The 14,571-nt window shown below is 41.7% G+C and overlaps 1 protein-coding gene across 18 annotated transcripts in view; it reads left to right on the top strand.

The window, feature by feature from the left end:
• MAGI2 (membrane associated guanylate kinase, WW and PDZ domain containing 2) overlaps positions 1–14,571 on the top strand; it is a 600,602-nt gene that overhangs the window by 571,576 nt on the left and 14,455 nt on the right. For 12 of the 18 annotated variants that reach the window (XM_033162889.1, XM_033162886.1, XM_033162885.1 and 9 more), the window contains one exon: positions 1,270–1,408. In XM_033162889.1, the coding sequence (XP_033018780.1) occupies positions 1,270–1,408 (139 nt within the window). Of the gene's footprint in view, positions 1–760; positions 883–1,269; positions 1,409–7,485; positions 7,597–14,571 lie in introns of those variants that run through there. The other 6 variants (XM_033162894.1, XM_033162895.1, XM_033162893.1 and 3 more) reach the window with 3 other exon arrangements.

Below are 14,571 nucleotides of genomic sequence, written 5' to 3'. Positions count from 1 at the left end.
TTAATTTAACTTGGGTTGAAATTTGCACTTTTGCCATCCGGTGGGTCAGGGAGCAAATACCTGACTCAAGATTATAACTGAAACCATTTGTTCAGTGTACTGGTATAGATTGCTTCTTTCAAAGAATAATATCTTCACATAAAAAAATAAGATGAGCTTTGAAGACACAGTGATGTAAAGGAAAATGCCATAATACATTCTTCAGAAAATAATGATGGATTAAGAATGGCATAAGAATAGTGTTGTAATTACAGTGACAAAGCAATCAATAGGGTTGCTATTTCCTACCCTAACTGAAGATTGGGCCTCCTCCTCACTTTTGCCAGGCAGCATGCTTTTCAAAAAGAATGTCTTAAGTGCCCTATCATTTGCTAGGATTTTCTTTTCTTTTATAGTTGGGGCACAATCCATCCCACGTTAAGCACTCTTCATTCTCATTGATTTCAGTAGGAGAAAGTTAAGCACATGTTTAACTCCATCACGAAAACAAATGGGATTTAAATAATGGGCTGACTTTGCTACGTTGTGCCGTTGTTGTTGCTTTTATTCCATATCTTCCATATGAAAGCTTAAAATTACACGGCAGCCTTCAGTTTCAGACTACTTTGGCCCACTGGCATAGTTTATGAGAGCAGCTGTGAATACGCCCATCCCGTTCCCAGGATTAGGGCCTTCAGAATTCCCCAGGTGCTCCGGATATGCAGCAGAATGGTTCTTGTTAAACTCTATCATCACCCATTACTACAGTTCTGTTTCTTAGGTCCTGAGCATCTGTACAAGTTACGGTCTGAACTAAATGTGGCTTATGGGTCAGGGAGGAGAGAGACCCTAGGATATGACTGAGGTTAATCTTACATTCATCTTTAATTCAAGGCAGGAGGAAAAAATATGTTAAGGTATCTAGTACATCCCAATGCATTAAATCAGGGGTCAGCAAACTTTTTCAGCAGGGGGCCGGTCCACTGTCCGTCAGACCTTGTGGGGGGCCGGACTATATTTGGGGGGGGGAATGAACTAATTCCTATGCCCCACAAATAACCCAGAGATGCATTTTAAATAAAAGGACACATTCTATTCATGTAAAAACACGCTGTTTCCCGGACCAGATTTAGAAGGCGATTGGGCCGCATCCGGCCCCCGGGCCTTAGTTTGGAGGGCCCTGCATTAAATGAATGATATGTGAATGATACTGTGTGTTTACGTGTTTTCAAAATTAAATGCTTTGTTTACCTTCGTCTAACTTGGCACTCTTTTCTTTTTGTCTGGCAGGTGGGGGATCAAATAATTGAAATTAATGGGGAAAGCACAAGGGACATGACACACGCCAGAGCAATAGAACTAATCAAATCTGGCGGCAGGAGAGTGCGGTTGCTACTGAAACGTGGAACCGGGCAGGTCCCAGAATATGGTGGGTTTTCATTTTTATTAGTATCAATCTGTGATTCTTTTGTCTTGGAAATTGCTACTGTTCAGTGTTATGTGTCAATTGCAAATGTGTCAAATCAGTACGGCATCCCTCTGGAAGTACATGCCATAATGCGTAGTTAAATGGCTGTATGCCTTTTGTAGATACCTACCAGCAGCAGAGGTAGAATTGCATTATTCCCAGCTACACAGGGCCCAAAGGACCCATTAGATGCAATGCTTGACAGGGGAAGAGATGCTATAAACTCGTAAGGATAGTTTCATCAATGATTTTCAGGTAGCTCTCTCATATACAGGCTGCATAAACTTGTTGGGGAGAAGTACATAATTCAATTGCTAATCGAAATAACAAACATTTGTGAATACTATCATCAAAAGAGATTTCCAGAGTGTGCGTTTTCTTTTTCTGTTGATGTCTGTTTTGAATTAGTTGTCGATTTTGCTGCTTTGTGATCAGTTTCATTTCTGTGCGGTTGGGGGGGGGGAGGTTAAAATTGGTTTTATGGTAGTGGTTTCAATGAGCTTTTAACTGTTTGTTTGCAATGGGGGGGGGGAATTGCAAGCTGTTTGGGGAACCTAATAGACTAGAAAACAGGAACACAATACAAGTTATAAAAAAGTATAAACATGCATAATATATCGTTAAGATTGTCCAGCCTTGTTTGTTTCTGTATCCATGCAAAGATGCAAGAGAGCCAGAGGAACTAGGCATGGGTCAAGAGCTTCACAGTTCATGGGATGCTTTGCAAAGCGTTCTAGATGTCACTAGTCCTCATTTCCAAGTCCCAGGTTTGAAAGGTGGAGTCAGGGTACCTGGAGGATTGCACTATAAAGACTGTGTCCCTGGAATATTGCCATGGGATAGATCAGTTTTAAAGATACAGTTCCAATGGCGGAGCCTTCCTCCCCAATTCTGCCAGCTCCTCCAAAGCCTTGGGAACAGCCCAAAAGGCTGGCATGAGGGCATTCTGGGAAGCAGCTTAGATATCAATGAATCCCCAGTTGGGGAGATACTTAGTTATGCTTCTAAACATTTTCACCACCACCCAGTTAACTAGAGCCTGGCAGCAGTTTCCGTAAAGGAAGTAGAAAATTGCATGTGTATTTCCTTAAGATTTCGCTGTAAAATTCACTGGAGATTATAGGCTGAGATGGACTAATTATATAAACACAGTACAAAGAATGTAATCTCCATGTTGTCTCTGGGAATGCAGTATTTGGGTAGAAAGAAATAAAAGATTCTGTTACTAATCCAAAAAAAAGGAGTGGGGAGCAGAAAATCCCAAATGTAGCCTGATCATGCCCAGTCAGTCATTCATGGATTTGATCAGGATATCTCTACGGGAGGAAAAGCTTTGATTAATGCTCTGGCAGTGGAGTTGCCTTCACAGAAGGATGCACCAGCTAATAGCTTAAGGAAAATGGATGTTGCATATCTACCTCATATCTCAAAACCTGTTTATTGAGGATAATAATGGCTAGAGGAACCGAAATCTTCACAAGGGAGAATGAGCACACTTCTCTGAGTTGTTTTTTTTAAAAAAAAAATCAACATTTTGACAAATGGCTTCAAAGCAAGTAATGAGGGAATGGCAAGACATCTTTAAAATACATGAAGCGGCTGGCTTGCTGTACAGTATAGGTACCCAATTCATATAATTCATTCAGTCAATTGAGTGTGCATCTATACAGATGTATGCAGATTCTGCCCACACCAGAGTTGGTAGGCACTGCCGCATACCTGGTGGCATATTCACACAAGATTCCAGTATAACTCCACACACAAGATTGTTTTATTGCCTAAAAGGTGATACTATTTTGATTTTACAGGATTGTTTATTAATAGTTTATTTTTGCTTATTCATTGTGGGGAAGTTTAATATTGTAATCTGGTTTCAGATAGGTATGCCCAGAAAAGCAGCTTAAAAATGTTAAATAAAGAACTGTCCCCTACGTGTGAGCTGGCCCTTAACTCTAAAACAAAACAGAAGATGGCAGCCCACAGAAAAACTATCCATTCAGTATTAGCTGAAGCAGGCTGATTATTAGTTACCTTCCTTCATTTGTTTAACTTTGAAATGGCTGCCTGCCTCCCAGTTTGCATAAATGCACTTAGAATTCAACGTGGCATCTTCCCAGATTCAATTTCAGACTCCCAAAATTTCATTTCATTTTGGTAGCTGACTTCTGTGGCTGAGTCCTTATCTTGTTTTTCAGAAGGTAGTTCAATTTTCCAGCTAATGTGGAGGTTTCTGAGATGCACTGCAGTGCAAAATGCCCTAATTAAAGGCTCTTGGGCTTGATCAGGAATTAGAAATAGTATCCACGGCCAACAACTAATGTCTTTTTAGCTTTATACTCAAAAAATAAAGTGCTGCTGTTCAGCGTCCACCCAAAATGGCATGTAAATTTTGTAGCATGTTTACATCAAAACAGGCAGGGAGCAATTAAAAACATTGTCATATTTATTCTTAAAAAATATATCCCACTTTCCAGTGAAACTCAAGACATCTAACTGATTAAATAATCACAACACACACAAACACATACATAGGGGGATTTGGTAGAAGAAAGAGGTGCTGGGACTCATATGTTTATAAATGTGTCATGGGTACTAGCCCAACATGGCTGCTGGAGGCCATTGCAAAATAACCTGCTTTTTCAACTCTTTTAGATTCAGAAACTGTTGCAGTAACTGTGGGAATGTTAAGGGATGTGGGGGAGAATATATTGTTTAAGATATCCTGTCCCAACTTGTGTTTACAAGTTCTATAATATCTGCATAGTTAACATTCCCTTTTTTAGCACACACACAGCAGATAGCTTGCACAGACTCGCTAGAGTCATTAGAAATATTATCCTGGTGTCTTCCCCTTTTAATCCCTCTTTTAATAAAACACTACACAGTCTTCAGTAAAGTATAAAACGTTTACTCACAAGAAACCATTTGTTCACACAAAGGATCCCAGAGGCAGACTTAAAAGTTACTAAACAGTATACATGTGGTGACTATCTCCTTATGGGAGAAAGTCCCCCTTTTCTTCTCTTGGCCTAGAGCCAAGGGGGCATCTTAGTAATGCTGCTGTTAAGATGGCAATGAGAGAGAGAAGACTGAAGAGGCAAAATGGAGGCCTGGCCTGTGGTTCTTCAAGCAGAGGCCGCACCCATACAAGGAAGTTTTGTCTCAGTCCAGGAAGGCAGGAAGTTCCAGCTCAAGGACTGAGACAACCTTTATGTCTACTCTAGCAAAAGTTGTGTTTGACTGCTCCTGTCCTCTTTTACACCCCACAGTAACGATACAGATAAACTCCACCCCACCCCCTATTTTTCTTGCTAATGCCTAGGCCAGCCTTCCTCAAACTGGTGCCCGCTAGGTGTTTGGGCTATAGCTCTCATCAGCGCTGGCTAGCAGTTTAAAACCCCATCCTTCCTCCTGTCCACTTCCATGTACCCTGACTTCAATCCAGCCTGCACAGCTACTTGTGAATCACCAAGCGAAAGGCTCCTTGCTCACTGTGGCTGCCAGGTGCTTCACAGTTTCGGTGTTTTTGCAGCCTCTGGGCAGGCAACGCAACTCAGAGGTTGGTGAGCCTTGCCAGAGGCTCCATTCTGCTTGGTGAATCAGAAGTCATGCAGGCCTGTCGGAACCCACATTGCCTTCCAGAAATAGGCCACCCCACGCCTGCCTCCCAAAGCACATCCATAGCAGGCCCTTGCTCAGACTTCCTCAAAGTACAGGAGTCATATATTGATTTTTAAAAATTCCACCAAAAGCCTCATCCAACTCACACACTCTCATATTAATGTTGCACTTAGATCACTGTTTATTTATTTTTTTGGTCTGTATATTTATTTTGAATTTTTGTTGGTGCTGTTGCTCATGGTGGTGTTTTCATCAGTACTGGATCGTTTTGGGAGGGGGAGTTGTTACCTTTTACTTGTCCCCAGTTTAGTGGCGGGGGTTAATGGAAAGGCCGAGTGTAAACGACACACTGGCATACAGGTGGTCGGTTCTAGACCTCCACAATAAAGCAAATATCACATTAAAGCGAGTCACTTTTTTGTTTTGTTTCTCAGTGCATATAAAAGTTATGTTTGCAGCTACTGCGGTCTATTAAGCCAGGCCCCCCCTGGCTGCAGGGGCGGAAGGGGGAAAACCTGCCTCCAGGCCAAGTCATGACCCCCTTCCCATGGCCAGAAAAGGGGTGGTGAGTGGCTGCTTACAGCTGCACCCATGTTCTCGTAAGGAGCAATATCTGCGAAGTGCAATAAAGCAAAGGCAATAAAAATGAGGTCTGCCTGTATTAGATATTGCATTTATACTCAACCTTTTATGAAAGAATGCCCAAGGCAGCAAACAACAGCAGAAAAATAACCAACCCACATGACATAATAAGTAGTAATACAATGAAGCCATATAAAAACCAGGCATGAGTTAACAAGTCAATTTAAAAAAGGTTGCCAGTTTTAAAATGTTATTAAATTAAACTTACAGATTAACACACAGCAGAGAGAACAACGAATCCACTCACAAGGTGAAATATACTCGGAGTCGAGTGTGAATTTCATGCTCTTTATTCAGCTCATAGTAGTGAGGAATGTAGTTCCCCCAAAACGTTTGCTTTATATACACTATTTACACAATGGGCCCCACGTGATTGGCTAATTCAGGGATACTCCTGTATGCCAATCAGAGTGCGGATTCACTTCCACCTGGAGCTGGATTGGGTGGCTCCTGCAGACCAATCAGACTGCTGCAATCTCAATCCTATTGTTCTGGGACCAGTCAGACTGCTGCAATCTCAATCCTATTGTTCTAGGACCAATCAGACTGCTGCAGTTTGGATCCTATTCAACTCAGTACATAACACAAGGCCAAATGGCTGCTTACCTGCCCGGCCATCAACAAGGGGGCTGGATGTTCTTAGAGAGGAAGTTCCAAAGAGACTTCCTGTAATTGGTCTCGGTCAACAGACTGGCTATAGCTTTCTGAACCAACCCAAAGTCCTCAGTCTTTAAAAGTAGCTCCACATCAAGCATATTGTAATAATCCAGGCTTCCTCAACCTCGGCCCTCCAGAAGTTTTTGGCCTACCATTCCCATGATCCATAGCTAGCAAGACGAGTGGTCAGGGATGATGGGAATTGTAGTCTCAAAACATCTGGAGGGCCGAGGTTCAGGAAGCCTGTAATAATCCAAATACCTAACACACACCTGGGGATGAGAGCATGCAAATCTCTGCTGAGCAAAATTGCTTCTGACCACCACCCCAACCTAGGTGGATTTATGAATTAGCCCCAAACTGCAGGCCTGATTTTCAGTGAAATAAATAGCCCATACAAGTAAGCCTTGATGCTATAGCGGGGTTTTCGTAGGAATCAGTGGGACCTTCCTACTGCCCTCCTCCTCCTTGGTACACGGGTGCAAGTGCAGCCCGCCAGTCATCGCCCCGAAGAGGAGGCTGTAGCGGCACATTCTCTGCTAGCTTGTACAGCCCTTTATCTCCTCTCCAGAGCTACAACTGCCAAATAAATTCTGGCCAGAAATGGCATGTCTTGATGGTTAGGTCTCTGCAGAGGAGAAGAGAGCTGACGTGTTAAGCAGGAGGTGTGTTAGCACGGCATTGTGAGCAATAAGTGGCATTCTATGCATCCTTTCCCCTTTGTGTGCACACTGGAGGGACCGTACGCATTCATTAATGCAACTCAGAAACAGGTCCATCAGAAACAGGTCCATCTCAAGTCAGTTTTGGGTTTCCTTCACACTTTAAATTTGTTCTGACTTAGGATGGTTTTACAAATCGCCTCAATATTTATCTCACATTTCTTTATCTGCTTCTCAAATATGTCTGTAGAATACTTCATTCTTTCACTAATATTAACCGCCTGCATGCCTCTTTGTCTGACTTTAATTAGAAAAAATAAATTGGCTATTACTTGTAAGCAATCTGCTCAGCTGTTCTAATAAGCTAAGAATTCTTTGCAATGATAATAATAATAATTAATAATAATAATATGTCTTGATGTCACTGGTTCTGTTAATTCTAATGATTGGTCCTAGGCTGTTCCTCCCCTTCCTTTAGGAATGGTATCTTCCAGCCTCTCCATGTGCATGAAAAGTGACAAGCATGGCTCCCCTTATTTCTACTTATTGGGCCACCCTAAAGACACGGTGTGTAAACTCTGCATGCATATTTATTGTTCTCTAATATGCTTTCATTTTACAGAATTGTTTTAACTGAGTCTTTGACAAGTTTTCTCTTACAACTTAACTTGTTTGGTGCCTCTGTTCATTCTACAATCTCCTTGAAATTGAAAATATTTTAAAAGGCAAGATCAAAGTGCATATTTTTAACACAAGGCCTTGGACGTATTTTTTGATTTGATAGATGGGGCTTTCTTTAATCCTGTTATTTCCCCCAGCATCCCTGTATTTCAGGATTTTATATATATACACATAAAGTTCATAAAGAATACAAGGGAATCTCAACAACATCCTAAGGCGGCAATTGTATAGTTACAAGGGAGTAAGCTTCATTGAAACATTGACACATTTGGAATTTTCAAAAAAGGACTCTGGGCGTCACCATAAAATTGCTGCCACAATGGCTTTCGCCAGTCACAAAATGGCTGCCGCCTGAGGCATGCACAGAATCAAATCGTTGGGCCTGCCCCTCACTTGCACATTCTGCGCATGGGTTTCTTTGGGATTGGGAGAGACATATGGTAGAGGGAGGAAACACAAATCCCAGAAAGTAGGGTGGCCACCAAGCTCAGATTTCTCCTCAACCCAGAGGGAAACAAAGTACAAATATTAATTCCCCCCCCCCTACACACACACACACACAAAAAAAAAAAAACAGAGGAGGAGGAAGAAAATAGCAAGCACACATACTTTGGCCCTTACCTTTTAGGTTACCCCACTCCTCATCCTCCACTTCTCCCATTTGTCCCCCCCAAAATATATTTTTTCTTTCTTTCAAAACATTTTCAAGACACTCTGTCTCCCCATCACATTGCTTTCTGCTTGCGTGCAGATCGCAGCTTAGAAAACTAGATACAGTAGCTGAAGAAGGAAGTGGGAAAGAGAGACACTCTTTCCACTTCTTCTTCTCTCAACTCTGTAATTTCCAAGGCTGAGATGGTTCATTTCTCACTCCCTAAGAGAAGGTGGTGGTCACCCCTAGCAAAATGGGAGCACAGAGGCTTCACAGGCCTCGGGAAGGCCTTCAGGAGTGGCATTGCACCTGTGCATGCCACAGTGAGGACACCTGTGCTAAAACATGGTTTAGTGTTAGATGCATAAGCAGCAGAGAGCCTTGGGTTCACTTATAACACATATAACACACATATATATAATGTTTCTCATTACATCCAGACTTGAAGGTTAGTTCAAACTAGCCAGAGTTCCCACACTTCATGAAAAATGAGGCTCCCTAAGGCTGTTAGTTTACTAAAGTAAAGCATAGTTTGGTATTACATCCCAAAACAGCCAAGGCACAATTAATTTTCAAATGAACATAAGCTGCTTTCCACAAGCAGTGGGGATACAACTTTGAACCATGTAAATTTCACCCCCTTCTAAGTCTCTTAGGAGTCTTGTGGTCCAATCCGAAGCATGTTTACTCGGTGATAAATCACTCATGCACACGTAGAGAGGATTGCAACCTAACTTAGATTGTCCCAATTGGCTCTTTTTTGCTCAAATTTCTCTCTACTTCCCCATGCCTAAAATGTTTGTATCATTTTGTCACGCTTTGCTGATGTCCAGTGTAGTACTTCTTATATGTAATACAACTCCCATGATGCATATCGTGTTTAGAATCGTGATGGAACCTTCACTGCTTTCATAAAAAGAATGCTAGATGCTTTTGTATAAAGTAAGAGATACCTTTTTTAAAAAAATCTTTTACCAGTAGGTCACTTTTCATTGCTCATCTCTCACCTTCACAGTGAAAAGGTGAGAAGAAACCTTAATGAAACCTGATGAACTCTAGCTGACAGAGTTAAGGCTGCACTCCTCCTATTCATGCGTATTTGGGAGTAAATCCCGTTCAATTCAGCAGGGCTGAGTACAGGAGTGCAGTCTTTAATTTCCCATAGAAAAGAATGAAGAGCCTACAAGTGACTTGTGCTGATGGAGTTTCCCCATCATAAAACAAAAGGCATGAATCCTTCATGAAAGACAGGACAACATACAAAATATAGCAGTCCATTATCGTTCTAAGCACTACAGTGTTTTGTTTAGGCAGTTCATTTGAAATGCAGTTTGACAGGGTGTTGGCAGAACAATATACTGGGGTGTGAGCAAGCTCGCCTTCATCCTTTAATTAAGAGGTCAAAGTAAAGCACTTTCTGCTTGGATTAATTTTTCAGTCTACCCAAGTTTTTCAGAATGAATTTTCCCTGTTCTTGAATAGCTAACACTGATGGCATTCGGATGTGCCTAGCTTTGAATTGCGCATACAAAAGGCGTGGAGCCAAAATATTCTCTATCCCATCACTCATTTCCATGCTCATCAGTGCATCCCACAACGAAACGGTGGTTTCGGAGTTCAGCTCCCTTGCCAAAACCAAGCTGTGAAAATGTACTTTTAAAAAATGGCATAGCATGGCAAATTATTTATTTTAAGGATTGGCAATTTATTCAAAACATGTTCAAGTTCCAACTACAGTGGTACCCCGCTAGACGAATGCCTCGCAAGACGAAAAACTCGCTAGACGAAGGCATTCGTCTAGCGGAAGGCTGCCCCGCAAGACAAAAAAGTCTATGGGGCTGCCTCGCAAGACGAAAAATTTTCGTCTTTTTTTTTTTCGTTTTGCGGAGCGCGGCTGTCATTGCCGCTCCGCAAGACAAAAAACCCGCTAGACGAAAATTTTCGCAGAACGAATTATTTTCGTCTAGCGGGGCACCACTGTATATAGTCAGTATCTGTGTACAAAACTTGGGCAGCATCTGAAATAAAACAGTCCACTTGCATGGCTGCAATCCAGAAACCATTTAAGATCAAAAGTAAAAAGATTTCTGATTGCAGTCTGATTTGTTTTATCCATTTCAAACAGCACAGCAAATGGTTCAGGATGAATGGAAATAAGCTCCGTTTGGTGCCATAAATGTATGCTTATTTTCCAGTCCCCAGTAAACTATTACAGTTAACATGACAAACGCATGTCAAAATAGTATACCCTGTTCACAAGTTTTTGAAAGGCCAAATCATTGCAATGTAACTTCCTCTGTGATCATGGTTTTCTTAACATCTGATTTTCTGCGTGTGCTCCAAGAAAAGGAGGTCTACCTCTCCTCACTCCCTTCAGCAAGCATGCCATGCTGATCTGATATCCAGGCTGGATTAACCATTATGCTAATTACCTTTACAGAGTGGGGCTCTAACTAATCTGAGGGCCTTGTTATGGCTGAGATCTATCTGAGCGTTTAGAGGGTGTGTATCCTGCTTTTCTCATCTGAAGAAGGTGCCCACATAACCGCAAAGCTTCCTTCTTTACCACAATTAGCTCAATCAAAGAAGCTGACTCAGTCATCTGGACCACTTTGAACCATTTAATTTCTTGGGACTGGCATTGCAATCACAGATGTAATTACTCTTTTCTCTGCGTTGGAGTGCTTGAAAATTCCTCCCACAGCACCTTTTTTATCAATGGAGCTTGAGCTTCCGTGAGCAATTACCCTACTTCACCAGATGCTGGACTGGAACTGTAGGCCACAAGTCAGAGAAATCAGTTAATGGGTTGTTTACACTAAAGTCTTCTTCAGTTTCTAAAAGGGCTATTACCTCCTCTGTGAACAATGCAGTTGAGAATACCTGGTTAAAAAAAAAAACAGTCAGAAATTATTCTCATAACTTAGAATGTCAGAAAAAGCCTTAATTGGATTCTGTTTCACATGGTCACATTCTTGAATAGGTTCTGCTCCCCGTTGTTGTTGTTGTTGTTGTTGTTGTTGTTGTTGTTGTTGTTGTTGTATATTTATACCCTGCCGTCTTCCTTGATGGGACTCAGGTTCTGTATGTCCAACCAAATTTTCCTTCCAAAGATGGCTGCACTGAGGAATTTACATGTTTGTTTGTTGCATCTTTATTTTTTAATGTCAAATTGTGCTTGTTCTTTTTCTCAAATGTAGTTCCATCTGTGCAATGTGGACTGCTAATAGGCACCCCACTGAGCTAAAAGAACTAGCGTACCCATCCAACATTCTGGGAGGGCAAATTGGGACATGACCTCCCCCCTGCTGCTGCCTCCACACCATCCTGCCCCAGCCACCTTTACACACCACCACTGCTGCTCACCTCCATCTCACCACCAGACGCCCTTATCCAGCACCGTCACCCACTGCCCCCCATACACACATGTATGTCAGGAAGCAAGACCAGAGGAATAGGAGAGTGTGGCACCAAAAACACACATCTTTTGGATCCCAGGCTATTGTGGTGCCTGCTACTGGAATTATGGCAGAGGTGGCAGCAGCAGTGGTGGGGGCCACGGAGGCAGAGAGAGCTAAAATGGGACATCTGGGATTGGCATCAGAAGTTGAGGTGGCTTCTGTGAATCTGGGGTGCCCCGCTCAAATTGAGGCAATTGCGCCATATGCACTAGCGAGATGCAAAGTGGATGAGATCTCCTCCCTGGGAGCAAGCAAGTCCCACTAAGCCATGGTTTAGCTTTGCATTATGTGCAAACACAGCTATTCACAACCCTAGCAGAAATGTGGGCATGAATTTCACAGTTGTGCTACAGATGGTTCTGTTAGGTTAGAACTTGTTGGAGGCTGTTTCATAGCACGTAGTGTATTGTAACCATACCACATTCCTAGATGCAAGGACAGTAAACCATGAGGACTCAATCTGCCCAGCCTTGGGCCCTGAATAAAATAGACCTTAACACAGATTTAAAGGGATGGTTGCAGCAGGAAAGGTGAGGGATAATCACTTTGCTCCCAAGCACTTGCTGCGTCTGCATAAGACTTCCTCTTTGTAATGTATCTTAGACCCATTTTCAGATTTGGCTTGTTTTTCTGTGCAAGCCTATTCCCGAGTACAAGATTAAATGGAGAAATATATTACAATATGTGCCAGTAGCGTGTGATTGCACTTCATGGCAACTCTCATGCTTTCAGGAGCTTCAAAATTGGCTGCTGCTGCTGCTGCCAGTGTGAAGGCAGGTATGATGGGAGTGCATAGAAACATGACCTGCCTTTTGGCCATGTGATCTGTTCCTTTGAGGTCAGGCATATGTAAAGTTCTACACACAGTAGATCCCCATGTACACACAGGGATCCAGACCTTGTATCGTGGCCTTAAAAACTAAATAAAATAAAAGATTCCAAAATGAACTTTGGGGATCTGCACTCGAGGCCAATTGTCGCTTCATGCTTTGAAGACACAAACAGATTATTGGCAGCCGCCATTGTATATAGGCAGACGCATCATGCTAAGCACGTTTGTTTATAATTTCTGTAGCATTTGTCAGTTTAAAAGGGTTTTATATTTCATAACTCATTTATTCCAGACAAAAGCAGGTGGGTTAGATGGAACATGGGGTCAGCTACTCAACAGCTCTTGATCTCCATGGCTGAGTGGCTGTTTGAAGCCGAGTCTTTTGCATGGCTTTAAAATGCAAAAGCTGAGTCTGTCTTCTACCCTCAACCATCTCTTTTTTACCAACAAGGCTGTGGAATTCTTTACCTCTGGAAGGAGGGACACCAATGGCTGCTGGACATCAGAGAAGGATTAATCTATCAATTTTGATTTCTCTGTTTCTCATGCTTCCAGTCTCCACCTTAATTTGCCTTTTTTAAGTTCTCACAAAAATTTGGCAGCATATTAGTGCTTCTTCTAATGTACAGGATTTTGTATGCAGTTTTGCCTAAATATACGGTACACATTTTTACCTAGTTCCAGTTACAGGTGGGTAGCCGTGTTGGTCTGCCATAGTCAAAACAAAACAAAAAATTCTTTCCAGTAGCACCTGTAGGTATCTGAAGAAGTGTGCATGCACATGAAAGCTCATACCAAGAACAAACTTAGTTGGTCTCTAAGGTGCTACTGGAAAGAATTTTTTGTTTTGTTTTGACATTTTTACCTGTTTGTAATGCATTTTTATACACAATTTGTCCTAATATATGCATTTTTGTAGACATTATTTTGTTGGAGGACTGCATTACCAAATTCAGAGAAGCGTGAAGTTTGAAGGGTAGCTTCCTATAAATTTGTATATTTAAATTTTGGGAAGTGCAAATTAGGTAGGTTCTCATTAAAATGCAGACTGAACCACTTTCTCTCCACTGCCCCACTCTCATTCCTAGCAGACACTTTTCCCTCCCCTTTTTTCCATTTTTACTCTTCTTGGTGGTTTGAAAAATATACATTTATTTTGCATTTGGCATATAAACTTTGGAATAAATTATTTTCTTGCTGCTTTTCTTTGTAAATTGTGGCTGACTAGGGAGGAGGCAGTTATGGAAGGCTTTTTTATAATTGCTTGTTCTGTTTTTAAAATAGTTTTGATGTTTTTGTGACCTTGCGTGGAAAAGCAGCAGTTGGGTGCTTTAAAGGAATAAGTGAATACCCATCTCCCTCCCATTACAAGCATCTTTCTTTAGTTGGGGTTGAAAGTGTTGCTGCAAGCACTGCCATTGTTGCCGCTTGTAATATTTTGCCAAGAGAGGAACAGCCACCACCCTGCAGTTGGAGAAAGTCCATCCTCAGAACAAAGACTCTTTGCCAAATGGCAATGGCCTGAAAGTATCTGATGCAGTTTCGTCTTGGAAGCTGAGCAGGTCTTAACCAGGCCAGAAGACTTCTAAGGCAACCCTTTAGTCTTTCCAGGGGAACAAGATGTCAATGAATAAAATAATCAGATAGATAGATAGATTTATTGTTACGGTTCTCAACCAGCACACACATATCCATAAAAAACAATCCAAAATACATTCTAAAATATGAACTATAAATATACTTTAATTTTTTTAGATAAAATATGAACTATAAATATACTTTAAATTTTTACTTTAAAAGGTGGGCTACAGCCGGTTATAGCACTGGTTCGTCTTTAGCTCTGTCCTGAATTTGTGTGGGTACTGCGAACTAGATCGGGCCGAATTTTTATGGTTCTAGCACAGAACCTGGCTACC

The sequence above is a fragment of the Lacerta agilis genome, chromosome 10, assembly GCF_009819535.1.
Source record: "Lacerta agilis isolate rLacAgi1 chromosome 10, rLacAgi1.pri, whole genome shotgun sequence".
Taxonomy (NCBI): domain Eukaryota; kingdom Metazoa; phylum Chordata; class Lepidosauria; order Squamata; family Lacertidae; genus Lacerta; species Lacerta agilis.
This window is presented reverse-complemented; position numbering and strand designations above follow the sequence as displayed.